At 55.0% G+C, this 25,480-nt stretch overlaps 11 protein-coding genes across 11 annotated transcripts; 8 read left to right on the forward strand and 3 right to left on the reverse strand.

Moving 5' to 3' along the window:
* Positions 1–285: 285 nt before the first annotated feature.
* On the reverse strand, positions 286–1,642 carry EV422DRAFT_221121 (putative methyltransferase-domain-containing protein). The gene is made up of 2 exons (XM_053065468.1): positions 1,197–1,642; positions 286–1,118 (listed from the first exon to the last, which is right to left on the reverse strand). Exons 1-2 carry the CDS (start codon positions 1,369–1,371, stop codon positions 445–447), a joined length of 849 nt encoding a protein of 282 aa, XP_052922308.1. The 5' UTR covers positions 1,372–1,642; the 3' UTR covers positions 286–444.
* A 178-nt stretch (positions 1,643–1,820) lies between these two features.
* Positions 1,821–4,547, forward strand: EV422DRAFT_508942 (uncharacterized protein; the record flags this gene model as incomplete). Its single annotated transcript, XM_053068800.1, has 3 exons — positions 1,821–2,045; positions 2,298–4,064; positions 4,344–4,547. 3 exons carry the CDS (start codon positions 1,821–1,823, stop codon positions 4,545–4,547), a joined length of 2,196 nt encoding a protein of 731 aa, XP_052922309.1.
* On the forward strand, positions 4,316–6,796 carry EV422DRAFT_560581 (hexokinase-domain-containing protein). The gene is made up of 2 exons (XM_053071946.1): positions 4,316–6,280; positions 6,369–6,796. Exons 1-2 carry the CDS (start codon positions 4,777–4,779, stop codon positions 6,509–6,511), a joined length of 1,647 nt encoding a protein of 548 aa, XP_052922310.1. The 5' UTR covers positions 4,316–4,776; the 3' UTR covers positions 6,512–6,796.
* Positions 6,797–7,503: 707 nt separating this feature from the next.
* Positions 7,504–8,472, reverse strand: EV422DRAFT_604418 (uncharacterized protein; the record flags this gene model as incomplete). The annotated part of the gene is made up of 1 exon (XM_053073759.1): positions 7,504–8,472. The coding sequence occupies one exon, from the start codon at positions 8,470–8,472 to the stop codon at positions 7,504–7,506; it is 969 nt and encodes a 322-aa protein (XP_052922311.1).
* Positions 8,473–8,843: 371 nt separating this feature from the next.
* EV422DRAFT_622581 (uncharacterized protein) lies at positions 8,844–9,299 on the forward strand (the record flags this gene model as incomplete). The annotated part of the gene is made up of 2 exons (XM_053074175.1): positions 8,844–8,929; positions 9,007–9,299. A coding segment is annotated over exon 2 (276 nt), but the record flags the coding sequence as incomplete, so codon positions are not given.
* Positions 9,300–10,665: 1,366 nt separating this feature from the next.
* On the forward strand, positions 10,666–11,047 carry EV422DRAFT_570689 (uncharacterized protein; the record flags this gene model as incomplete). The annotated part of the gene is made up of 2 exons (XM_053072902.1): positions 10,666–10,780; positions 10,845–11,047. 2 exons carry the CDS (start codon positions 10,666–10,668, stop codon positions 11,045–11,047), a joined length of 318 nt encoding a protein of 105 aa, XP_052922313.1.
* Positions 11,048–11,687: 640 nt separating this feature from the next.
* On the forward strand, positions 11,688–13,694 carry EV422DRAFT_221366 (uncharacterized protein). Its single transcript, XM_053065469.1, has 3 exons — positions 11,688–12,643; positions 12,711–12,793; positions 12,869–13,694. The coding sequence occupies exons 1-3, from the start codon at positions 11,783–11,785 to the stop codon at positions 13,425–13,427; spliced, it is 1,503 nt and encodes a 500-aa protein (XP_052922314.1). The 5' UTR covers positions 11,688–11,782; the 3' UTR covers positions 13,428–13,694.
* A 991-nt stretch (positions 13,695–14,685) lies between these two features.
* On the reverse strand, positions 14,686–16,332 carry EV422DRAFT_541511 (MT-A70-domain-containing protein). Its single transcript, XM_053071203.1, has 3 exons — positions 15,779–16,332; positions 15,145–15,678; positions 14,686–15,050 (listed from the first exon to the last, which is right to left on the reverse strand). Exons 1-3 carry the CDS (start codon positions 16,242–16,244, stop codon positions 14,977–14,979), a joined length of 1,074 nt encoding a protein of 357 aa, XP_052922315.1. The 5' UTR covers positions 16,245–16,332; the 3' UTR covers positions 14,686–14,976.
* A 510-nt stretch (positions 16,333–16,842) lies between these two features.
* Positions 16,843–18,304, forward strand: EV422DRAFT_508947 (uncharacterized protein; the record flags this gene model as incomplete). The annotated part of the gene is made up of 2 exons (XM_053068801.1): positions 16,843–18,117; positions 18,191–18,304. 2 exons carry the CDS (start codon positions 16,843–16,845, stop codon positions 18,302–18,304), a joined length of 1,389 nt encoding a protein of 462 aa, XP_052922316.1.
* Positions 18,305–18,553: 249 nt separating this feature from the next.
* EV422DRAFT_221404 (Snf7-domain-containing protein) lies at positions 18,554–20,737 on the forward strand. The gene is made up of 5 exons (XM_053065470.1): positions 18,554–19,049; positions 19,138–19,329; positions 19,418–19,633; positions 19,716–19,855; positions 19,943–20,737. Exons 1-5 carry the CDS (start codon positions 18,735–18,737, stop codon positions 20,598–20,600), a joined length of 1,521 nt encoding a protein of 506 aa, XP_052922317.1. The 5' UTR covers positions 18,554–18,734; the 3' UTR covers positions 20,601–20,737.
* A 2,547-nt stretch (positions 20,738–23,284) lies between these two features.
* EV422DRAFT_221457 (uncharacterized protein) lies at positions 23,285–25,404 on the forward strand. Its single transcript, XM_053065471.1, has 3 exons — positions 23,285–23,483; positions 23,620–23,729; positions 23,794–25,404. The coding sequence occupies exons 1-3, from the start codon at positions 23,375–23,377 to the stop codon at positions 25,255–25,257; spliced, it is 1,683 nt and encodes a 560-aa protein (XP_052922318.1). The 5' UTR covers positions 23,285–23,374; the 3' UTR covers positions 25,258–25,404.
* Positions 25,405–25,480: the final 76 nt, after the last annotated feature.

Genomic DNA, 25,480 nt, shown 5'->3' on the forward strand with positions numbered 1-25,480 from the left:
TCGTCGAATGCGGGCACCCATGCGAGCGTGACCTTGAATCATCGTGATCAAATGTTGAGTCATGCAGGGAGCACTGGGAGCCTGTTCGGTGATTTCAAGGGTAGGTGGTTGGGATTGGTTGCTTAGAGATTTCGTGGAAGTGCTCCTAATGTTTGAACCATCTACTTCAGACACCAACACTCAGATGAAGAACTCTTGGTGATCGGATGATTGTCACTTGCATTTGTTTCAACGTGTGGTTTCTATTGAAGGCTTCCGTCGATATTCTAAGTACTGCCTTTTATGTACGTCTAGTCAAATAAGAAAACAGATCCTCTGAAAACGAATCGAGCAAAGAGGAGTCTATGGATCTAGTCATCTAGTGAACGGTGCTCACGTTGGTGCAACGTCCGTGCGTTTGCAATAAGTGCAATTCTGGCTCGTTGATCGAAATCTGAAGTCCCCTCAGACCTCCTTCCGACGCTTCCTGACAATATTGACCAGCACATGCTTGCCAGGATCGTCCCTCGATGGCTCCTTGCCAATCTCCACGACCTCCAAACCTTGATCCGTAAACAGCCGCTTGACATGGCTCATGGTGGTGAAGATCTTGCTGGCCTCCGTGCCGCGCTCCTTATATGCCCAGTAGCAGACTTTGGTAGGTGCTTCAGGACTGGGTTCCAAAAGATCCGCCATTGTCTTCACAAAAGCGGGGACGAGTTCCTCCAGCCATGCGACTTCGGCCGCCATGATGATGGGAGCGGATCGTGGGTCGGTGAGTTTACATTGCTGAGATACAGGTTCGAACCAGTCTAACGTCTGCACGCTCGCTGTCCCTCGCCCCACCACAGTCGTCGTCTTCCATTTCGATATTGGCGCATGCCCATTGTCCGACGCAGAACTGTTCGCATTCCGCCGCACATTCGCCCGCGTCAAATCGCACACGCTGGCCACATCCGTCAGCAGCACGTCTCCGCCCAGCGCCGCAACACCTAGCCCGGCGATTCCCGTCCCGCTGCCCAGCTCGACCACACTCTCGCGGTTTTCGATGACTCTGCGGCGAAATTCGACGGCTTCGGGGTTTTCGGCTGATCGGAGGAAGGAGAGGAGAGCGATGGCGCCTTCCCAGACCGAAAATCCTGTGATGTGCACGCCATAAAAGATTAGGAGTTTTGTTCCTGCTATGATGCGAGACTTCAATATTCATCAAGTCTAACCAGTAGCAGCCGCGAGCGTGTAGGATGGGTCAAAAAAGTACGGGTCCACTGCTATCTCATCGTCTTCGTCGTCTTCCTCCAGGCGCGACGCAATGACAAGTTTATGTGGCGGGAATGCAACGTGGTGATATAAGTATTCCTTGTCGGAGGTTCTGCTGATCTGTAGAGGCTCCATCGTGGAGCGAATTCGGGTTTTTTTTGGAGGGTATCACAAGGGATGGAGCGAACCAGCGCCTAGCACATATCCTTTCGCGGGACAGAATTCAGGCGAGCGTTGAGAGGAGCCGGGCGAGGGCGGAGCAATAGGGTATCTTGCGTTTATCGGATGCCGCTTTATGTTGTGTGCACGAGCTTCTGAACTGCGAATCCAGTCTTCCCTTGACAAGGCCCATGTCCAAAAAGGAGACAGCGGCCGGTGCATCGGGGCATGCCGTCATTTTTGCCTTGCGACTTGGCGTCGGTTCCAACTTCGAAATTCACCCACCACCATCCCCATCTACAGTTACTCAACAGACCCCCTGGCCTCGCAACAGTCTACGAGGATAGTCATATCTCGTCCTACGGTCTCCTACAGCAGGCCCACCCATCCACAGGCTGTCGAAACACCCCTTGCGAAGTGAAGTCATGCCACCGGCCGCTGCCACACCGGCACCAAAACAACAGCAACAAGCGACCATACCCAACCCGCCACCGAACCTCACCCCCGCCGAATTACAGCTATGGGCCATAGAGTACCAGCAAAAGCAGAACGCCTTGCAATCGAGACGAAACCCGTCCCGCAAGGAGAACTGGGACAAGATTTATGAGTCGTCGAGGAAGGGGAAGAGGCACGGGGTTAAATTGCCTGTGGTTAGTGCAGTTGGGCCGAAGTGAAGGAGTGGGCGTTTTGGAGGTATTGCGGAGGTGGGGCGTGCGAGCGAGTCGTGCGTTTGTGGTGTGCGCTGGAGGGGATGGGCTAGCGAGGCGGGCCCGCTCTCGTTTGTTTTGCGAGACTCGGCTTGTATTGTCCCGACTCCCGCAAGCATAAGGGGCAGGGTGTTCTTTCATTTTCCATTCTACTGGTGTTATTCAAAACTGACCGCCGACACTCACTTTCCACAGGAATATCGAACGCAATTCGTAGAACCGTACGACCACTTTCTCACCAGCCTGCTCGACTGTTTCTTTGCACACTCAGTCGAACTCGACGTAGATCGGCTGAACCCAATAATAGACGAGGCGCGGCGCTCGGCGCCGCGAGGAACGGGGTGGACCGTCTGGCTGTCGACGGAGGCCAGAGAGAGATATCGAGACGCGAAGCAACTTGTTGCTGATGCGAAAGTCACGCATAGCGAGATGGTGTATGTTATGCTGAAGGTGCAGGAGCGTTTCGGAAGGCATCATATTGGACGCGAGGATGATTGTGGGCAGCTGGAATCACTGAACTCAGACGAAAAGGATGCGGATGTGAAGCCAGAGGACCATTTTGAACGCGTTGTCGACTCAGAGCGGATGTCGCAAAAGTCGCTTCTGTTGCCCGATTTGCGGGACACAGTGGAAGAACAGCGCTCTGCTGGCCCAGAATGCGAGCCACTTCCACCTTACGGCGTCAAAAGCGCGGCCATGCCAACCATGTCTGTGACCACGTCTACGTCGGATGCTAGTGAGGCCTGTCCTTCCACACCACGATATACGTACGAAGCACCTTCCATCACGCCAACAGATCACGAGGAGATCACCGCTCCTCCATATAGGCAGGCGCCTGGAGCAGGCGAAGCCACCACAGAACCTCTACCGCCCTATCTGCACGAGGATTCGCCACGGCTAGGCGCTTCGGCTGACCTGCCTCCTTTGGATTTGGACATGGAGGTGGGCTCAGTGAGGTCATTAGAGTGGGGCATCTCGCCATCATCCGCGTTCAATCTTTTGCCTTCCGCCACTCTGTCGATGGATACGATGTACAGCGGCACCGTCGATGGATCATTTTGCAATTATTTCGACGACGCAACATTTGCTCAATCCGTCCAGCCATCAGCAAGCGAAGGCTACACCAACGCCGTGCCATTATTAGACCAGAGCGAGGCGGACCAGTACCCGAACGCCTTCGGACTGCAGGAAGTTTTCGATGAACCACTGCCTTCATACGAGTACTCAATTGCCAAAAGTTCTGATAGCATGGATTTCGGTCACGATAATAAAGCCGACATGGACATAGACCTCGACACCAAATGGGATGCCTGGCTGCGCATGGACGATGAGGACGCCTACAGCCAGCCAGCTGCAGAAGAGCATATGGCATATTCCTCATCACACGCAGAGAAGCAGCGGCTGGCCGAACGCTACATGGTTACGGACGGTGAAGCCATAAGCCATCCATCCATCTCGTCGCCATTCCCAGGCTTTTCCGCGGCCACGCATGATATGCAAGTCGACCCCAGCATCGGTGCACTCCCCGCCGATATCCCATTCGTCGTTGACGATCCATCCACGACACAGTGGATCGACGATCTCCTCAGCGGCGTCGCTACCTGTGCGTCATACCCATCCTCACTCTATAACCTCGACTACACCGCTCCAACTACCCTCGATTACACCGCTCCAACCAGCACCCTTCCACCACCCGAGATGGACTGGCATCTTGGTATCGAATTTGGAGCAGAACGGACAGGCATCGTGAGAGGCATAGGGGCATCATCCAGCACTTCTACCGCCCCACCACCAGCGCCGTCGCTGTCATGGGGGTTGGACGAGATGGGACTGGATGTGGATGTTCTGTCGGAGTATACGTTGCTCACGGATGCGGATTGGATGGCGCATCAGAGTACGCGTGCGGAGGATGGAAGGGGCTACGGGGCGATGGCGAAGGCGAAGAGGCCGGTGATGGGTGGGGTACGGCCGTTTAAGTGAGCCGGGGCCGGGCTTTTCCGTCTGCCCGGACGACTTTTTGTTTTGGACTTTGCTTTGACATACCTAAACTACTGAATTTTTGTACATATAACGCTAGCAGTAAGATCCAAAAATACCTTCAATATCGTTTCACCACTCAATATGGATTATGGAGGATCTCTGACAGCAACGTCTCCCGGCGGAGTATGGCTTCGTCGCTGACCCTTCGACAGCGTACGAAATGACGTGGGGCTGATATCATTTTTCTGTACCATTTACCAGCGGTGGTCGGGGCTCACGATGGACATGGGGTTGGCGCTTTTGGATTTGAAGTTGGCGCTGTTCGAAGGCTTCCGGATCCCGGTCCTCACACCAAGTTGCAGCTCGGATTTGGCAGGTTTGGGACGTCGTCACACGGTATGGCCAAAACGGAGAGGGACTCTGATGAGGGGAGGCTTGCAAGCGGCGGACAGAGGCCCAGAGTGAGGAGAATGATGGTGCGCGCTCAGGGCTTTCTTGACCGCCGACGGCAGCCATATCGTTCTTTACACTTCCCGTCCCCAACAAACAAAGCGCCAGCAGAGGGGCTTTTGAAGTCCCACACCACGCGATCCCTCATCCTTTCTGTCCTTGTCTCGTTCGTGCCGTGAAGACAGGAAAAGCATAACTTCCCTCATCACCGTCCCTCGTTTCCCGCCCATCACCTCATTCCAAAATGCCAAATCTCGATACTCCTCTCTTCTTCTTTGGCGTGACGACTGGTATCGCCCTCGCCGCCGCCACCCAATACCTCCTCAACAGCGCGGTCAACGCAAAGCACAGGAAGAGAGACCAGGGTGTCTCAGAAGTCGATAGGTCAGAAGCGCTCCTCGGCGTGCCACTGACGCACGATGCCGCACAGCTGGAGATGCGGTCTTTCACAGAGTCCCTGCTCGGCTCCACCTCCGCATCCGGGAACGTCCTGCAGTCGCCGACAGCCGTAAACGTCGGCACCACGCATGGACGCCGACCATCTTACAGCGTTCCTTCGTTCGTCGCTGCGGACGGTACGTTACCGCAACTCGAACGCGAGTTCACCGTCCCGCCGCACCGATTGCAGACCATGGTCAGACACCTCGTGAACGAGATGAAGAAGGGCTTGGATGCGGACGGACATACCCTGAAAATGATCCCGTCGTACGTCGTCGCGAGACCAAAAGGACAAGAAACGGGGTCGTACCTCGCTCTGGATTTCGGAGGGTCGAATTTCCGGGTGTGCTTGGTTGAACTGCGGGGCAACGGACAGAGCCGAGTGCGTCAGTCGAAACACTCCATCTCGGATGAGCTCAAGAAGGGGAAAGGAGAGGCTCTCTTTGACTTCTTTGCCAAGTGTATTGGGGAATTCTTAATTTCCATCGGTCAAGATGTCCTCGAGCCCCGCAATATCGGCTTTACGTTCAGTTTCCCCGTGCAGCAGACTGCTCTCAACCACGGCGCTCTCATGCACTGGAACAAAGGTTTTGAGTGCAGCGGAGTTGAGGGCCAGGATGTGGTCGGGCTCCTGAACAAATCGCTGAGGAAGGCCAATTACAAACTCACTGTCACCGCGTTGGTCAACGACACCGTCGGAACGTTGATTTCGCACGCATACCGCGATCCCCAAACGTTTGTGGGAGTGATTCTCGGCACGGGCACCAACGCCGCGTACGTCGAGAAAATGGAGTACATCAAAAAATGGAAGGGAAAGAAGACCACTGGCGAAATGGTCATCAACACCGAATGGGGAGCCTACGACGAGCAGTCTGTACTGCCGCTCACCAGCTGGGACCGCATGCTGGACCGCGCATCGCTCAACACGGGGAAACAGATCTTCGAGAAGATGATCTCTGGCATGTACCTCGGCGAAATCGTGCGGTACATCCTCATCGACCTCGTGTCGACGGGCGAGCTGTTCAAAGGCACCTCGTCTAAACCGCTGCAGGTCCCTTACAAGTTCGAGACGGCTTACATGTCGCGAATCGAGCGTGACCATTCACTGGAGTTGTCTGACACGAAAGTAGTTTTGGAGGATATTATGGAGATCCCGGCAACGTCGGTGCAGGATCGACGGGTTGTGAAGCATGTGTGTGAGCTTGTGGGCATTCGCGCGGCTCGGCTGAGCGCTGCTGGTGTCGCTGCTATCATCACCAAAATGAACCGGTTTGATGCTTGCACGGTCGCTATTGACGGAAGTGTCTTTGGTAAGTGTTGAGATCATTCTGAGAATGCGCCATTCTGTGTTCCTCTTTCTTCCATGACGGCCGATATCTTATCATTTGTTATTTGCAGAACACTACCCCCACTTTGCCAACCGCATGCGCGATGCATTACGTGAATTGCTGGGTATCATGGCCGAAAACGTCGTTTTGGAACAAGCACGAGATGGGTCTGGGGAAGGCGCCGCTCTCATCGCTGCCTTGCACGGAAAGTGAGGGGCCGAATCGAGTTTCTTTCCAACTCCTCTCGATAGGATTCTCCTTTCCGCCAACATACCCCATCGCACCCGGGCCTGTATAGACGCAGCGACAATCCAGCCCAGTGGGCTCCCGCTGTGAAAACATAATCCCCGTAGAGATGACTTTCTCTGTTCCCGATTGTTGCATCCTTAGTTTCACCACCAAGTTGCCGCTGTTTGTACTTGTCTGATTGGACTTTTGGGGTTTCCTTGATATTTGTAAATATTATGGACCTCCTTTTAATTCATGCACTGATGCCACTCTACGGCGGGAGATGGGGGTGGGTTGATTTTTGGCTTTTTAAGGCTTCGATAGAACATGCTTCGAAGATCAATCGTCTTCGGTCTGGATCAGACTTATTAAAGCCTGCGCAACGCTCACGTGATGAAACCCACGTGATGGAACGCTCTCTCGGACGCTCTTTTGGCCACCTATTACTGTAATTGCACTCTGATAACACTGGCGCTTTGGCACAGTTGAATCTTGCTCTCCCTGCAGACGTGCAGGTCGCAAGTTCAATTCCCATTCCCAGACAACTTCTTTGTTTGTTCAGATTATGACCCCTGTCGCGCTAGGCGCGGCGTGGTAACTACTGTCGCGCTCGGCGCTTCGCGGGTGTTAACTGAACAGCACAACTACCGTACGTACTATGTATCGCAACAGAAAGCAACCTTACCCACTCTCAAACAGCTCGAGCCACGACCATTTTTCCTCTGCCTCACGGTTCTTTTCGTTTTATTCCTGCTGAAACGGGTTGTTTATAAACACTCCCTCTCAGACTGCAGATCGAATTCAGTCGCCGTCGCGCTGCATTCTGATCTCATGGAACGTTCCGCTCTCAACTCCCGCGATCGATGGAGACAGCCCGGAATAGGGGCAGCCTCGCGATTCGCTCTATGAGAGAGCGTGTGTCAGGAGCAGTGGAGATGGCGGAGACAGTTGTCTCGGAGACAATGATGAACTCACCCTCACGCAAATGCATAATCCTCCTCCTCCCACAACTCGGAGCCCGCTGTCTCGTCGCCACCAGATGTAGATCCGTATGACGACACGGACTCGGAGTGTGGGAGGCTGCTCTCCACCGACGTATACTCCTCGTCTTCATCATCGGCGTCGTCGGAGGCGGGGGTAAAAGCCCGCACTTCCTCGGCCTTCTGCTTTGCAGCGGCCAGGCGCGCTCGGTGTGCTTCGAAGAGGGGCGTGGTGTGGGCCTTCATCACCTGGCGTGTTGTTGAACCGCACGTCTCCCTCACTAGCTTTCCCAACGCCCTCCAGTGCCCCTCCTCCTCTTCAAGCGCGGCCAGCTCCTCCTGCGCCATCTCGACATACCCCTCCTCCTCGTCACCGGTCGTCAGGGTGGGCGCTGCTGCTGCTGCTGCTGCGGCTGCGGCCCCTGCTATGGCGGCAGCGCGGGTGGGGCGGGTGGGGATGGGGGCAGGGTTGAGAAGGGCGGAGATTGGGGCGGGGTTGAGGAGGCTGGTGATTGCAAGGGGGTTAGGGATAGGGGCAGTGGGAGCGGCAGCGGCGACGGGAGGCTGGGGGGCGGAGACGGGGGGAGCGGCGGCAGAGACGAGGGGCTGGGCAGTGGAGACGGGGGTTGGGATGGTGGAGACGGGGGGATGGTGGGCGGAGACGGGGGGCTGGCGGGTGAGGTGCGTGGTGGCTGGGGCGGGTGCACGGCGGGTGGTTGAGGGGACGACGGGTTTGCCCGGGAGGGCAGCGATGGCGTCCAGATATGCCTGCGCGCGCCCACACTTATTGCAGGCCGCCCTGGCTGTCTTGACGTTGTTCACAATGCCCGTTCGCCATGCAGCGGACGTCCGAGCCCCGCAAGCAACGCAGACTCCTCCAGGAGCAAGGCAGGAGTAGTTTCGGTCGTCACTACCCCTGCCTGCTCCAGCACCAGATTGAGTTCGGCGTGGGGGTGCTTTGGGCATGGTTGTTGTCGTTGTTGTCGTTGTTGTTGTGTTGTCGTTGTTGTTGTTGCTGTGTCGGAGGGTGGAACTCGGCGTGTGCTGGGGTTGGAACAAGAGAGCGCGAGGAGGAGGTCTCAGAGACAGGGACCGCAAAAGTAGGTAGGTTTGACAGTATTTTGACAGTGTAGGCATATAATAGGTTCGCGATCCGTAAGGAAGACTTTTGGCGTATGGCTCTTTTTGTTTGCTCATATGACATCCCTAACCCTAACCTTTAACCCTAACCCTACCTACCTTCCCCAGACATCCCAGCCCCAGTCCGGGGCACGTCTCGAAATTCCCCAGGCTCCTCTGGCTGAGGTTTCCAGCACATTCTCCCCCACAGACATTCTCACCAAACCACAATTGCGCACACTTCCACCCTTGCACATCAAGACAAACCCCCAACCAACCTCTAAAAGCCTTCAACACATCGCAGGTAAGCAGGATTCCTGGATCCTCCTCAAGAGCAGGCCCCTTGCTCGGTCCCCTTGATCTCACCACTTGCCTGCACAGCACAGCACAGCCATCATGGCATCACACCAGGCGCTCCAGGGGCACCTGTGGTGTGGCATCTTTACCGGAGTAACCACACCACCACGGCGGAAGAGGAGGAAGGTTACTCCCGTTACCCCGCGTCTGCCAACCACTGTGCAGACACCATTGCAACCCCCACAATTTGAGCTCCCACCCTCTGTCCATCGCCACTTGCCTGAAGCAATTGCAGACATGGTCAGCGAGAGTTCCGGCGATGACGACGGGCAGCACCAGCAGCGAGGGCTTTCACCTGTAGAAAAGGGGTCTGCAGCGTCCGTTGAACCTCCCCGCTCCTATCCCTTTCCTTTTTCCCAGCACACCGGGTGGATCCCTGGTGCTTGAACCCCCACCACCACCACCACCACCAGTTCAACGACCCCGCCCACAAACACATGCCAGCACCAAGGTTTCGCTTCACCGAATCATCCATAATCAAAATCAAGTTCAAAGGGAGCGCCTGACAACATTCATCGGCAATGTTCACATCCTTGCACGCCACACCAGCTTTTTTCTCAAGTACTACCTTGGTGAGTTTTTGAGGTACACTGTATATTTCCCATAAACCAATGTCCTGACTGCTACGTCTGCACCCCACCACAGCTGATCATCCTCTACACGACTTCCTGGACATCACCGAGAAGCACATCAGTGTGACATTTGAGCTGCTAAACAATCCAGGCTACAACGGCAATCCGGTCATCGCGCAAGAGTTGCATCCATGGGTTCAAGACTACTGTGATGTTCACGGATTCGCCCCCATCCGCATGCGGTATTGCCAACAGACCGCAGCGTACACGGCTACGAGCATCTTCACAAACCTCAAAGTTAACGTACAAGAGCATTTCATGCAAATGTTTCTGCGCTACGTCAATGAAAGGCTTGGTTTGAAGCAAGTCGTACTGCATCTCCGTAGAGCTGGAGTCAACCGAGCGCAGCGGCGACACTATTATCAGCGTGTCCGTCAGTTTAAAAAGTATGCGACGTTTGAAGACCTCCTCCTCGCGCTCTCTTCTTCCAACCCCAGCACACGCCGAGTTCCACACCCCAACACAGCAACAACAACAACGACAACACAACAACAACGACAACAACGACAACAACCATGCCCAAAGCACCCCCACGCCGAACTCAATCTGGTGCTGGAGCAGGAAGGGGTAGGGACGACCGAAACTACTCCTGCCTTGCTCCTGGAGGAGTCTGCGTTGTTTGCGGGGCTCGGACGTCCGCTGCATGGCAAACGGGCATTGTGAACAACGTCAAGACAGCCAGGGCGGCCTGCAATAAGTGTGGGCGCGTGCAGGCATATCTGGACGCCATCGCTGCCCTCCCGGGCAAACCCGTTGTCCCCTCAACCACCCTCCCCGCACCCGCCCCAGCCACCACGCACCTCACCCGCCAGCCCGCCGTCTCCGCCCACCATCCCCCCGTCTCCACCATCCCAACCCCCGTCTCCACCGCCCAACCCCCCGTCTCCGCCCGCCAGCCCCCCGTCTCCGCTGCCGCTCCCCCCGGTCACTGTCCCCACCATCCCTCCCGTTCGATATTCCGCTGCACTGCCCTCACAATGCACCACCCCATATCAGATACACATCCAATCAACGGGCGGTCGAGACAAAGTCTCGGTACTTTCAAAGAGACATGACAGAGCGAAAGATCAATGCGGGCATCGCTGAGATGGAATCACATATTCCATCGCACAAGAGCATGAACATTGAGGCGTTCTCAGCATTCATCGTGGATTACGAACATGCGGGTATGATGTTCTACTTCTTTGATTTTCAAATTTGGTAATACATGGGCTGACATTCATATCCCAGATCCCGCCCTGGATGAGTTTTACCAGGATGAGATTCACGTGGCTCGCAGATTCAAGGCGTTCTCACTGCGGCAAAAGTCTGAGAGCAAGCTCATCAAGAACATGCAACGGCTGTATGGAAAGCATTTTTCGGTCATCTTGGGTGATTGGAGCGATGCTGGAAAATCCATGCGCATTCAGGAGTCATCAAAGACCAAAGGGTGAGTGACTATCATTGGTACTATGTATTACAATATGCCAACTCATCATGGAAATCAGATTCCGCACACTCTTTGCAAGAAACAGCATCCCATGCTACTTGCTAGATGAGTATCGAACGTCTTCCGTGTGCCCAGACTGCCACGGGCGTGTGAAGAAAAACATCCGACGCCGGCTGTCGTCTCGGCCATGGCAAGCTTGAAAGGGAAGAATGGAATTCGTCCATGGATTGGTGGGTTGCCCCAACCCCGAATGTATCAACCAAGACTGGACGCCATTTGAGATTCCTGGAAGACGACCACTACGGATGAAAGTGCACAATCGGGACGTCCTAAGCACCAAGATTTTCCTCTCGATTGTGCGTTCGGTGGTGTTTGGCGATGGCCGCAGACCAGACGCAATCTCCCGTAACCGGTAGTTTAGATTTCACCCCATCCCATTTTCCGTGGTGGTTATCTGCCATCCACATCATTGTACCTCTGCCTGAGGCGTCGCCGATGAAGGCAACTTGTACTGCAGAACACGGGCATGTCCGACTTGGCAAGTTCCATCGCGTCGCCGCCGTGCAAAGAAGTTTCGGTCAACGAGATCTCCTTCTGGCACGCCAAATCTGGATGGCCAATCCTCTGTCAAGCATCCACGATCCCACACGTCGCTTATAGCTATAGCCGTCTCCCTCCCCCCGAACTTCCCCGTCGTCACCGTCAAAGCTGGCGACGCGGTCCGACGTAGGATTCTCCAATGTCAGAGTCACAACAGCAGCCGGGACAGCCTCCAACTCACCAACATCCACAGCATCTGCAAGCGCATCCACAACTCCAACAGTTCCCGCAACAGCACCTCCAGCAACTTCCGCAACATCTGCAACAGAACTTGCAGCAGCGGCAACAACAACAACAACAACAACACGTCCAGCAGCCTCTCACGTCCCTGCCCCCACAACAACACCCCGGCGCGCAATTCCTCACCAACAACCCGCTGGTGCAGACGAGATATCAATATGCAGTGCCAGGGTCCGTGCCCGGGTCCATGGCCGGCGGCCCGTTTCCTGGTCCTGGTATGCAGTACCTACAGCAAGGGCAACAGATACAGCAACAGCAACGCTTTCAACCACAGCAAGTTTTGATGCAGCCGGTTGCAGGCTTGATGCCCATGGGAATGCAGCAGGGTCCCATGTACTTCCAATATCCGCAAGCCCAGCAGCAGTTGCAGCAGATGCAACCGTCAATACAGCAACATCCCCAATATGTGATGCAGCAACAAGGTGGGCGGCCGATGCTAGCTGGGCCGCCTATGCAGCAGCAGCAGCCGCAGCAGCAGATCAGGCAGGATGGTGGGATGTCTCAGCAACAGTATGCGCCTCCTAATGCGTACTCGGCGCCACAGCAACAGCAACAGCAACCTCCACCACAACAGTTGCAACAGCAGGGTATGGTGTCCCAACCCATGAGCTTTCCCCAGCAACAGCGACCGCCGATGGCGTCGAACTCGTTCCAGAACGGATCGACTGGTCAAATACGAGCACAGCCAGGAACGGTGCAAAGCTCCCCGCGACCGACTCCTCCGGCAGGTCCACCTGTAAGTCAAGCTACAATCAATCAGGTGAGTGCTTGATGACTCAATGCCGTTTGGCCCGCTTTTCTGACCTTGGTCTGGGCTGCGTATTCAGGTTCTGGAGATCAACCAGCATTTGATACATGTGCTGTTGCGGTTGCAAGGCCATCCAGGGGCTGATCCCCAAGAATACAGGAGGTATGTTATCATCCATCGCAGATGCTTATTGCCTGATGCGTCCCATGCTTACAATAAAACGTGATTGCTCAATAGATATCAAGAACGACTCCAAACGAATCTCACATTCCTAGCAACAACCGCCGACCACTCTCTGAAACCCGACAAAGCCCGTCTCATAGCTCCCGCGCCCATTCCCGACCTGACGGCAGTATTGTACCCGAAATTCATGAGCCACATCCCGCTCCCACGTCCAGACGCAAGCCCGTCGTCCCAAGACCCGGCCTTCAAACCCGAATCGGGTGGATCGCCGCATAACAATCCCTCTCCACGTGCGGGATCACCGCACGCTCCGCACAATAACGGGGAGAGACATAGCAATTCACCACTGCTGCGGTCCGACCAGCCCGTGACCTCAGCGTCGGGGACGCCGTCTGTGCCGCATGGAAAGGCGCCTGTGGGGGTTTCGGGGAATGTGGAGTATCAGAGGATGTCACCGTATGGACCGCCGGCGGGGTCGCCGAGTGTTCAGCATCAGATGCCGGGGCAAGGACAAGGGCAAAGCCAGGGACAGGTGCCGAATCCGTATACTGGGCAAGGGCAAAACCAAGGACAGGGGCCAAATCCCTATGCTGGGCAAGGGCAAAATCAATGACAGGGGCCGAATCCGTATCCCGGGCAAGGGTATACGCCGGGGAATTGAGCCACTGCAGTGAGATGGACGGAGGGTCGGTGTTGGTATGCCATGGCCGATTCTGGGGATTGTCAAGGCCCAGTGAAGAACGAATCTATCTTCGCGCAGAGTCGAGGAAATGAAGTCGGCCAAGCAGCGCATCGAGGAACATAAAACAGCTGAATGCAAAATGCAGCAAAGTGCAGGAAGAGAAATTGGCGGAGGAGTCGCGACAAGTAAGAGTCGCAAGATCGACGAGCCGAAGCCGACAGTGCAGCAGAAAGAGAAAGTGGCTCAAGAGAGCATCGAGCAAATCGCAAGAGCAGGGCGGGTAGGCGAAGTGCACAGCGTGCAGGAAGGGAAGCTGGCTGACGAGCGAGTCGAACAGAAGTCCACAGAGCGGAGGAAGAGGAGACGCGTGAGGGACGCACCAAGGCCGCTTTGCTTTACGCGGATTCCAATCCTTCTCGACGGCGTATTGCCGAACCAAGCCACGCACACGCCTTGATTACTGCGATGAAATATCTTCATGCGGAGGAACGAACAGGTCTGACCACTCTCGCAGAAACTTCGTCGTCGGACCAGAGCAAATGCTCAGTCGCCCAAGCGATCCTCTCACCGAAAAGACCTTATTCGACGTCCGCCCCATCGAACACTCGACAGGCGGTTGCACGCACTCCTCCCGAACGGGGCAAAATGATCATCTTCATCAGGGCTGTTACCCGTGATCTAAACGTTATTCTTTCGGCCATCTAGCACGCCACGAGACGGCCGCATGGTTGGACCTACAAAGCTCGCCTTCCACCCGCCCAGCATGCACCTTCGTTCATACACCGCGCCTTGTTTGGCAACCGCACTAAGAACCCACCTACGAGAACCGGACACCCTACCGCCACTCCACGACTCCCATCCAGAGGGAGGTGCCGGGAGCCAGCCCGCCCCAACGTTAGAATACCCGCCACCCCGAACGCGTTTCGAAGATGTACAATAAAATCTGTAGATAGCACTTCGAGAACGTTACACACATCTCCCTGAGAGCTTGTACTCGAAACCCCCCTCACACTCGATCATCGAACCCCCCATGCCCCGTCTAAGATCTAGTGTACAAAAAGAAATTGCGGATTGTAATCCGCCTGAGAATGAAGAGATGTGTATATGTAGAGGCGTGCCCAATAGACGGTTTGAATTGCACCTGTTGCTTTGAGTGAGTGAACGAGTGGAGCCAACTGGGAACTGAAACAGACGGCGTTCAATCTTGCCATTCATTGTGAGAATATATACATTCCGAGGGGTGCCAACTTCGAATCTATGTCAAAACCCCCTCACCCTACGCCCAAAGTGCGTCCTTGATCGGCATGGGCGGAACAAACCATGCATCGGTTCCTGTTCCACGACCAATTTCTTATGTAACCGCGTAAGCTAGGGTCCGGAGGCAGCGGGGAAGAGTACATAGCGTCATAGCATAGAGAGGAGGGGTAGGTAGGTACATATACACCGCTGAACTCGTATAGGGACAAATGCTTTCGTGAAACTACAGCTCGTTCCCGACGGTGACCCAGAAGTCTCTCAGGTTGTTCTTCCGGCCAAAGATCTCGAGGTACTTGCCTGGGGTGAGATGAGAGACGAGGGGACGAGAGGGGCGAGAAGGGGGTCAGTCACGGAAAGCAGGCAGCACCCCTCCTCAATCGACAGCCCATACCATTAGGAACCAGCTCCTCAATCATCTCATACAACTCCTCCGGCTTCTGACTCTGCCCCCTCCTCTGCGAGAAAATCACATCGCTCGCCACCCCGTGTCTGCACCCAGGCGGATCCGCCCCCTTGCGTCCAATCAAACACGTCTCCTTCGCATGTTGGAGGTAATACCCATGCCCCTTTGCCATCCGCCTATTCACCGTCTGCTTAACCCAGGTGATATCGTCCACGTAAGTGTACCCCCAGCGCTCCATGAGTTCAAAAGCCTTGACGTATTTGTTGTTGATGACCCAGATGAAGATGAATCCGTTTTGCTGGAGGGTGGAGATGGGGAGGTCTTCGATGCAGGCGTCGGGGAGCTGTTGGTAGGCGATGGCGACGCCGCGGGTCGGGGCGTGCGAGGCGAGTTGCCACGGCGGGTCCATGAGGATGACGTCGAATTGGCAGGCGGCGGCGAGCAGGGGCCATTCGAAGGTCATGACGTTGGTTTTGATGGGGACGCACCATTCCGGGGCGTCGAAGTTGGAGTAGTCTATGTCTGTGGGGTGGGGAGGGGTGTATGTTTGAATGGTTGCTTGTTTGGATGGTTGAAACGATACCCTGCTCGCCTCGCTCCTCTCTCACACTCTCCATCTCACCTTCGTCATCAATCCCCTTCTCCTCTCCATCACGCTCCCCATCCCTTTTCTCCACCCCATCATCAACAGCAACCCCCTTCAGTACCCTAACATCCTCCAACAAGGCATCAATCATAACCTGCAACTCCTCCTCCCTCTTTCGCAGTTTCTCGATAGGCCAATCAGCGGTGGGCATCAAATCGGTCTCCTCCTCGTCATCTTTCGAAAGCGCCGAAGAAGCGTTGGAAGCGTTGGAAGCCGTAGAGGAGGTGGGTTGCATAGCCTGTCGTTGCAAGGTATCCTTTCTGAGGGTGCTAAGAGTAGCTTTACTTGAGCCGCCGGCATGACGTTTGCGAGGGGTTGGTTTTGCCCTTGGTTGAGGTCGTTTACGAGCCCTTGTGCTGGTAGAGGTAGTTGTGTTGCTGGCAGAGCTTGCCTCGTCGTAGTCACTGCCACCGGAGTCGCTGTGGTTCGCGTCGGAGGACATTGCGGGTAGCTAGCTAGCTCTGAAGTTGTGGGGGGAAGAAGCTCTGTTGGAGTTTGCCAGGGGGGGGGGTTGGCAGAGGTGGTTGTTGAGCGGGTTTAGCGGGAGGTTGCAACCGCCGAGCGGGGGTGAAATCAGAAGGGCGTCCGGACGAGTCGGACAAGTCGGACAAGGCGCAGTGCGGGTTGCGTGCGGGCTCTTCAAGTGCGGGTTGGGAAGCGCGTGCGGGTCCACTCCCACTCCCATCACTCTCCTGAGTCTCCTGCGCGTCTCCTCCCTCCAGGCCAAATGCCAAATGCATGATGACTCTGATGAGGGATGGATGATGACCAACAGGACGCCCAAGCCACCCGGTTGAGATGGCCCCCCCTGGCATTGCAGACAGACAGACGTAACGTAAACGCTCCTTCACGCTCTCGCTCAGCGTTGTCAAGCCCCCACTCATCAGCGTTCTCACGCTCATCTCGCACCGAGCACTGCTCCCCAAACTGGCATCGGCGCACTCTGACTCGGTCCGCACGCTTTTCTGGAGTATCCGCTCAAACTCGTCTATAACGACCATCCCTCACGCGACTTTCTTGGCAGAACTCACAGCAACACGATGAGTTGGAAGGGATTTCAGAAAGCCGTGACGCGGCTTCCCACAAAGTTGGCGCAGGCCACAGGCTATGCATCCGAAACCGTCGACGACGAGTTCGTCGCGTTAAACGAGCAGTTCAAACGAGTCGAGCTTCTCGCGCGGAAACTCACAGACGACGCGAAAAAGTTCAAGGACTCCCTCTCCGCCATGTTGGCGCACCAGGCCAGATTCGCGGAAACTTTGGTGGAAGTCTACCGGCCTGTGCAAGCCGTCGGGGCAGGAGGCTCGCCTGTCGCGCAAGGTAACCCCGACCTCGACGACGAAACGCAGGCCGCGTCACCTGGGTCAAACCTGAAGCCAAATACACAGCACCCGCAATCTTTCGCTGCCGCCGAGGCGTTTGTACGATCAATGAGAGCAGCACGCGAAGAACTCCTACCAGACCTCGACGTCATCGAGCGCCAAGTGGTCGCGCCCGCCTTAGACTACATCGCCCTAATCAACAACGTCAAACGCATCCTCGAGAAGCGCTCGCGAAAACTAGTCGACTACGACCGCCACAAGGACTCGGTCAAAAAACTGCAAGCCAAACCCGACCGCAATCTCTCCGACGAAAAACGTCTGAGCAGCCTCGAAGCACAGCTCGACCAAGCCACGCGCGAGTTCAACAACGTCGACAACATCGTCCGCCAGGAACTGCCTATCTTCCTCGGCCTGCGCACACAGTTCATCGATCCGTGTTTTCAGACTCTGTACTGGTACGAGCTCAAAGTCGTCGAGGCGCTCAACCGCCACTTCTCGGATCTGTGCCATGAGAACGGCTTTGACGCGTCGCAGCCGCCTTTGGTAGCCTTCGAGGCCAAATTCGAAGGAATAATGGAAGCCTTGAAGGAACTCACGCTGGCCAACAGGGGCGCCCTCAAGCGCCCTGCGGTCAACTACCAGAACCCAGAGGAAGGCTATGAGGAAGGCGGCGGGGAAGCGCCCGCTGAAGCCTTTGCGCCAGAAGACGAGCACCTCCCAGCCTACGAAGAACCCAACGGCGCCAAGGGAGGATACCCCTCAAGTCCATCAAAATCAAACACGACGTATAAAGCTTACGCGGGCCCTTCGTCCTCGGCGGCCAGCATCGCTGCAGCGGCTATGGCTGCACGTGGTCAGACTCCACCTGCTGCTGCTTCTGCTGGTGCATCCTCAGCTACACGCGCTGCCCCGCCATCGACGACACCACGCACGAGTTTTGTGATTGCGTTGTATGATTTTGATGGCGCTGAGGAGGGTGATTTGGCGTTCAAGGTACTGTCGGGAATATTTCACTTACTCGCATCACCACGATCACTGACATTTGCGTTTCTGCAATCATTAACAGAAAGACGACAAGATCGAAGTCCTCGAACGCACCCCGGACACCAACGACTGGTGGAGAGGCAAATGCAAAGGCGTCACGGGCCAGTTCCCTGGGAATTACGTTTCTGATCTTTGAGCGGAGATGGGGAGGCAGGAATACACTTTCTTGCGAGATGTTCTCTTTTTTGCATTATCGCTTCAACGTCGCAGGTGGAGGAACTTTTGGAGACAGGGAGCAGTATCTTTTTGGTTGGAACATGGGGTGTGGGAGGGGAAGGACGGCTGCGAGTCATTGTAACATGTGCTTCTGTTCGTTTGCGCCATACATCGCGGTATCCAATCGAAGGCACAGAATGCGCATTCGTGCTCAGAAGAAATGTTCGCGAGATGTGCGTGTCGCGGAATTCTTGACAGCTTTTGCTCTCACGTCACCCGCAGGCAAAGGGACATGAACTTTCACAAACTGTGTTCAAAACGCAGCACATTAAGCCTCACCACAGAGCAGGACTTTCGATAATATCCTTCAAGAGCCGGCTTCCCTAGCAACAGCGCACAGGTACCCAGCCATGATGGGCGCCCACCTCCCCCCCGTCCGCTACCCCACCCTCGACGCCTACCTCAGCGCAACCCTCCCCCAATGGACTGGCACCGACCAGCCCTCCCTCGACAAGATCCAAGCCCTATTCCGCAAGTTCCCGCCAACCCGAACCAAGCTGACCGCGCCGGCGTGGGATCAGAAGATGACGTTCTGGCGAAAAGTGCTGTTGGAAAGTTGTGCGCTGGGATTGTTGGGCGAGCATTTGTCGTGTTTTGATACGGAGGGGTTGGAGGAGAGGTTCAAGAAGGGCGGGGTGAGGCCTGAGGGGTTGGGTGTGGTTTTGGTGGGTTTGTGAGGGGCCGATGCAGCTGTCTTTCTACCAGCGTTGGACATTCGAAGTTCTGGGAACTGATGCTGGCCAATTTCGACAGGGTGAAATGATCAAGAACGGAGAGCTCGTGCCGCTGGCGACCTTCAAGCGGACAGAAGGGTGGGGATCATGGGCGCTCTCCAAACTGGTCGTGGCACCCATATCGTGGGGTATCTCGCAAGTCATGGGATCAGCGAAGAATACGGCGGTGGACGTACCGAGAGGGGCGTATGTCGTTCCGTCCGTTGTCAAGGTGCGATACTTGACTAGCAAAGACATGATTTGCCCGTGCGCATCGGGCCGCAGACGGAACTAATCGTCGCCTGGTATGGTCGAAATAGGACTCGTCCGACACGTTTCTGATCAACCTGCGGAACGAAGCGCAATACGCAGTGGACCACGTCATGAGCCAGGCCGATTTCGAGGCGCAACTGGTAGAGGAGAGCAGCCGGAACGGGCGCAAACCGTCGGACCTCGACATGGATCTGGCGAGGACGTTTATGGAGAGGAACGGGGATCTTTTGTTTGAGGAGGGTGGAATGAGCAAGGACGAAGGGGTGAGCTTGGATGCCGAAAGACTTCCCCGGAGGGAAGGAAGAGTGAAAGTTGCTGATGGAATGTTGAATATCATTATGAAAGATTGTCAAGATCAAGCCAGCGCAGGACAAGTCGAACTCGAAGTTCGCTATTGGTGATACCGACCGTGGGATCGTGAAGATGAAGACCACCGTCAAGATGCTGCATATCCAGGTGGACGAACTCGAGGCAAAGACGGACGAGTAAGTAAAACACTCATACGTCGAAACAATAATCCCACATGAAAGGGGTCTCTAACCCCATCGCCACCCCCAACCTTTTCCCCCCAGTCTCACAAAAAAAGCCAAAGAGCGTCTCCGCGTCGGTCAAAAAGAACGCGCACTCTACCACATCCGCCAAAAAAAAGCCCTCACAGATCTCTTGAAAAAGCGCATCAACTCCCTCGAAACCATCGAAGGCATCATCGCCAAGATCCAGACCGCCGAGACCGAATCCGACGTGCTCGCCGCCTACTCCCTCGGCTCCACCTCCTTGAAATCCTTCATGGCCTCGTCTGGCTTGACCGCCGATAACGTTGAGGAGACGATGGATGCGTTGCAGGATACGCTTGCGGACCAGGCGGAGATTGATATTGCGTTGGAGAGCGGGCAGAATGCGGTGTTGGCGCAGCAGGGGGTGGCGGATGAGGATGAGTTGGAGGATGAGTTGGAGGAGCTGTTGAGAGAGCAGTTGAGGGAGAGGTTGCCGAATGTGCCGACTGCGGAGCCGGTTGGGGTCCAGGTACCGCAGCGGTACACGCAGCAGCCACAACAGCAACAACAACCGCAGCAGCAGCAGCAGCAGCAGCAACCATCCATTGCGAAAAAGACAGGACGGGAAGAAGAGTTTGCGGCCCTTGACGCCGAACTCGACGCGATGCTCTTGGCGGAAACAAAAGCCGCTTCGAAACCCAAACCCGCTGGAGAACCGGCGATGCTTCCCGCATAAGTTAGGAGATAGGATGGCGCTTTCCTGGTGCCCCACCTGTTGCCACGATAGAAAGCTTTTCATCGGAACTGCACCTTACCCAGCGTCCTTGCGCTGTTCTTCATACGTATGTGCACAGTGGCGATCGCTTAGACGCCACAGTATGACCTTCTATTTTATTTGCGTCGTGTTTTTGTACATAGACTTTCCTTTTTACGCATTTTTGTGTTTTTTCTCCAATTGGCTTACTTTTGCAAAACCCACTTTTACATATACTGTGCTACCATTTGCACACTTAACCGGTTCCCGTGACCAAATGTCTCCTCATTAGCAAAACCTGTTTGTCGCGGGCGCTGCAGCAGCGGAGAAGCTGGCTACAGTTTGGGTTAGATATAAGAACCAGGCATACAAACCCGGCCAGAGCTTCACGCCATAATGAGGAACTCCTTCACCAAGCCCGAGAGGTTGCTTCTGAGGTGATGGGGGATCAAGTGAGTGGTGGAGCGAAGGCAAAGTGGAATAACGGGCTCAATGGACGAAGGGCTTGATGGACAAGGAGGCTGAAAGAGACATCGGTTCCATATCTGCCGCAATGAGCAAGCATGGAGTCGACTGGAAAAGTGCGCATTGCCTACGCTTTCAATGGCGATGCGGTCTTGACGGAACTTCGCACAGTGCATGCACACCTACCATTCTCAGTTCATGATTTCGGTGCTTCTCAGCGTGATACAGGTAATTCTTTCCTTTTCGGTCATTCTTTTCAAGGTAACGAAGGATGGAAAAAAACTCACGAGGGGGGACTTCTGACGTGGCAAGACTGATATTATTTTTGACTACATACATCCAACGCTGCCAAGTGGAACGGGGAGACTAGACTACGCCAAGTTGCTAACCAAAAAAACCATTTCGAAAATCAATCACACCTCCTTCATGTTGAGCGGGAAGAACACGAAAACCCCGGGGCTCTTGATGCGTGGTCTTGTTCAGGACTGGCCGCCGCGCTCGGCAGCCCTCTGCGCGCCGATCTCGGCCTCCTTCGCGGGGTCGATTTTTTCGCCCGTGCGTTTTTCGTGGAGCTGTGTCGGGGAAGCGGAGTGGGGAAGGGGTCAGGATTGGGGGTGACAGGTGGGGAATTGGGGGTTTGGATGGGGACGATGAAACATGCCTTGGCAAACTCTTCGGCCGCGTGCATCCTTCCTTCTTCGGTGTTGCTGGGGTTGTGGGCAGCAGCCTGCAGAACAATCACAGGAAATGCGGTGATGAGCTTCTACTTACAAGTAGGAGCGTATTCCAAGCAGAGCAACACGGGCACACTCCTCTCACCTTGAACGAACGCTCCCGGCGAGAGTCCTCGTCGTGCGTCTCGATGTGCTTGACTTGCGACTGGTCGGCGGACATTTCTGTTTTGCTTTTGAGTGAGGTTTTTACGACGTTGCTAGAGAGATTTTGGATGATGTGTTTTCGATGGTTCTCTGTTGTGCATGGAGGGCGAACGGGAGGCAGAACGGGAGCTCTTTATACAGTATGCGAGGGAGAAGGAGTTGAGGAGGTCGAATGGAGTATGACGGATGCATGAAGATTGTGTTTTTCTTTCTCCTCTGCCTCGTGTCCCCAAGGTGCTCCACGTATCCTTTTGTGGAGAGGTATGCATTGCAGAGAGCGTTTGACAGCTTCCCCCGAATTTGGCCGCTTCACAATGAGTCGGCCGCATATGGGTATATGTGAGTTCCTGGAGATCTCCGCGAATACTGTCGCCGACGTGACGTGGAGTTACGAGGTGCTCCCCTCTTTCCTCATGCAGATTTCGTTGGTTCAACGTCAGGCCTGGGAACGGGGGGTAACAGCGTATGACAGCAAGTGACAGGACTGTGCGAGTCGCCGTGAACTAGTGATGACGTGAGCAGTGCCGTCAATTTTCGAGTTTTCGAGCATTCACCGTTTTTGGATGTGAAATAAGAACACTATTTCATGGACGAAGATCGAGCGAAGGCCATCTGCGATTCACTGTATGTTATGCAGATCATTCCTTTTGGACAGCGGCGTTAAAGCGCTATTGAATCGCGGCTTCTGCAAATGAAGAAAGCGAGTTTGAAGGTTTTAGTAAGAATAAGGTTTTTAATCGATCCCCCCCTCTGCCCCATGAAAGGACATCGCTATCCGTGAACGAAAATAGAACGTTTGGCATCAGGTAGTCCTGCAGTGGGTTTTCTTGCTGGCAACGATCTCATATGGCTCCCGAAATGAACAGGAACGTGCAGAATCGAAGGCATATTGACGAGGCCCGCGGATGCTTGCATGCCGACCCTTGCTCCTTGGATGTGGGCGAGTTCCCGTCCGAAAGTCCTGCGGCAGGCCGGAATTATCATTGCATCTGCTCGTAAGCTTTGCCGAGGCTTTGTGCCCACTCGTGCATGATATGATGATGAGATCTGGAGCATATGATATGCGCAGCCCTGAGCGTAGGCTTGAATGCGGGCTGAGGGCCGAAGAGAAGCAACGTGACGTGATTCTCACTCATGCTCGGCCTTCCACACAACCCCTTTTCGGCTCTCGCATTTCGCACCAACATTGGGCCACCTTGCCAACAGAAACCGCCACGCTCCACATTTACTTCCCTTTGACACAGGGAAACAGCAGTACCCTCGGTTCTTTCCTCCCCATCTGACCCGCGGTCGTCAAAACCAACCTTGTAAAAAGCCAAAGCGCGGCTCAAACCCTCCTGTCGAAGCCGATCTCTATCGCTCGTCGCTCGAAATATACCACAATTTCGGTCAAACCACCATATCGCAGAGGCCATGCACTCCTCAGCGCAGACGCCGCAGTCCTTGCGGGAGATAATAGGATACTCGCAGCAGATTCTCAAACGACATAAGGAGAAGCAAGGGAGTAGAGATGCTTGTCTAGGTGAGCACACGCTCGTTCGTGGTCAAGGTGACAGAATTCTCCCTGGAGCTGTGTGGCCTTCCTGGCTCTGGTGGGGTATTGGCTTTTTGCTTTTCAGTCCACTATTCTGATACCTCCGATTTCTTCAACGTGACAGAACTCGAGAGCACCATGAAGATTGTGCATGACAGGGCACTGCAGCTGAAAAATTCACTAAACATGCAAAGAGAACACGTACTATCCAATGAACACGTTGCTCAAAGACAGGTCTGTTTCTCGCAGACGCATGGGGTGCTTCCCGGAGATTGCCAGGACTGACCTTTCTTTACAGCGGGTACGACAGCTCAAGCGGGAGACACAGAGAAAGGAGGATTCGATCGAGCGCTATAGTAGATTGATGACTGATTGGGAGTCCTCTCTCGCGAATCTGTCCTGCAACATGGACATGTCACTGTCGCGTGGACTCCCGGAAGGCCATGGCTCGTCAGTTCCACCGAGCGCAGATGAACACGGAGAAGATGACGAAATAATCAAGACGGAGAGTCGATTCGAAGCGCAGTATGAAGAGTTGGACGATGTGGACGACAATCCGTACGATGCTGGTGGGGACGATCGGATTTTAGCGGGCGGGATGCTGCCGTCTTTCGCCAGCAGCGGGCCAATGAGCAGTCAGCCGCCAGCGATCGTCAATGGCATGGGGGACATGCTCCTAACGGCAAACGATCTTCTGTCGGCAAATTTGGGTGGAACTTTAACGACGTATGGGGGGACGCAGGCCGATGATCTTCTGGGTGGGAGTTTTGGAACATCGATGGCTTTCCTGCCAATGAACCTTGATGATTTGTCTGGACATGGCGGGCCAGGCCGGTTTGGAACAAGTGCAGTGAGCATGCTAGGGGCATCTACGACTGCAATAGCCCCGATAACCCCTACTGTCGTTGACCAATCTCACAACTTCTTCGACCTAACGGGAGGTGCAGATGGTCTGAACGGCCTGGGGCAACTCACGGGTGCGGAGGGAACCGGTGCCGATACAGATTTTCTCAACTCATCCGATCTGGTTGACATGTCAGCCATGGATCTCGACCTAGGGATGGTGGGTGCAGGAGGGGCAACGAATGACACAGATGCTCTCCTCAGGGCAACCCCACGAATGAACATGCAGATTCCCGATGATAGCGCGACAGCAAACGCCATCACCAACATGGCGGGTCTTACGGCTACTCTAGGCTTCTCCAATCCCGGCGTATCTTCCGCACAAGACGCCTTAGTCCCCAACGCCGATTTCAACACCTCGTATACCAGCAATCCGATGACGACAGACACCGGCGATCCCATGGGGATGTTGGATTGGAACATGGGCGATGTGGGCGGCGGGGACTGGGCCTCCCTAGCCTTCGACGGGTCCCTAGACGACGGAGGCGGGATCGGCGGGTTCAGCGGCGACTTCGGCGGCGGCGGAAGTACCAGCGGGTTCGATGGCGGCGGAGGAGGAACCGGCGGGATGTCTGGGTTGACGTCGATGTTTGGAACGCCGACACTCCTGCCGGCATCGACGAACGTGAATAATCCGGCTATCACGACGTCGGCGGGTCAAAGCGTTATGCTCACTGGGTTTCCGCTACCTCAGGATCCACCGTCGAGTAGTGAGACGGCCGCGACTCCTGGTAATGAGAACCCGTCCGGGCTGGACGATCCTGCCAATGACGCCAGTTTGGGCGCGTTGTTGGATGGAGGGTTGCTGACTGGCACCTCGGCCGCCGATTTCTTTGAGGAGTTCATGAATGTCCAGTGAAACAAAGAGAAGTCATCTGCGTGGTCGGCGGAAATGAATCTGGCTGTTTGCTGGCCAAATGATACGAGCTCATATCCCCCCTTATGTGTTTTCTGGTCGGTAGCTATCCCTTCATATATATCCCCATGGCAATACCATCAAACATACCACACAGCTCATGTCGTAGTTATTCACGTCTGAAGAGAGTTCGTATGCAGGAAAATTCAATCAATAAGAGTTCGCG

Source organism: Fimicolochytrium jonesii (assembly GCF_025526975.1).
Source record: "Fimicolochytrium jonesii strain JEL569 chromosome Unknown EV422scaffold_28, whole genome shotgun sequence".
Lineage (NCBI taxonomy): Eukaryota > Fungi > Chytridiomycota > Chytridiomycetes > Spizellomycetales > Powellomycetaceae > Fimicolochytrium > Fimicolochytrium jonesii.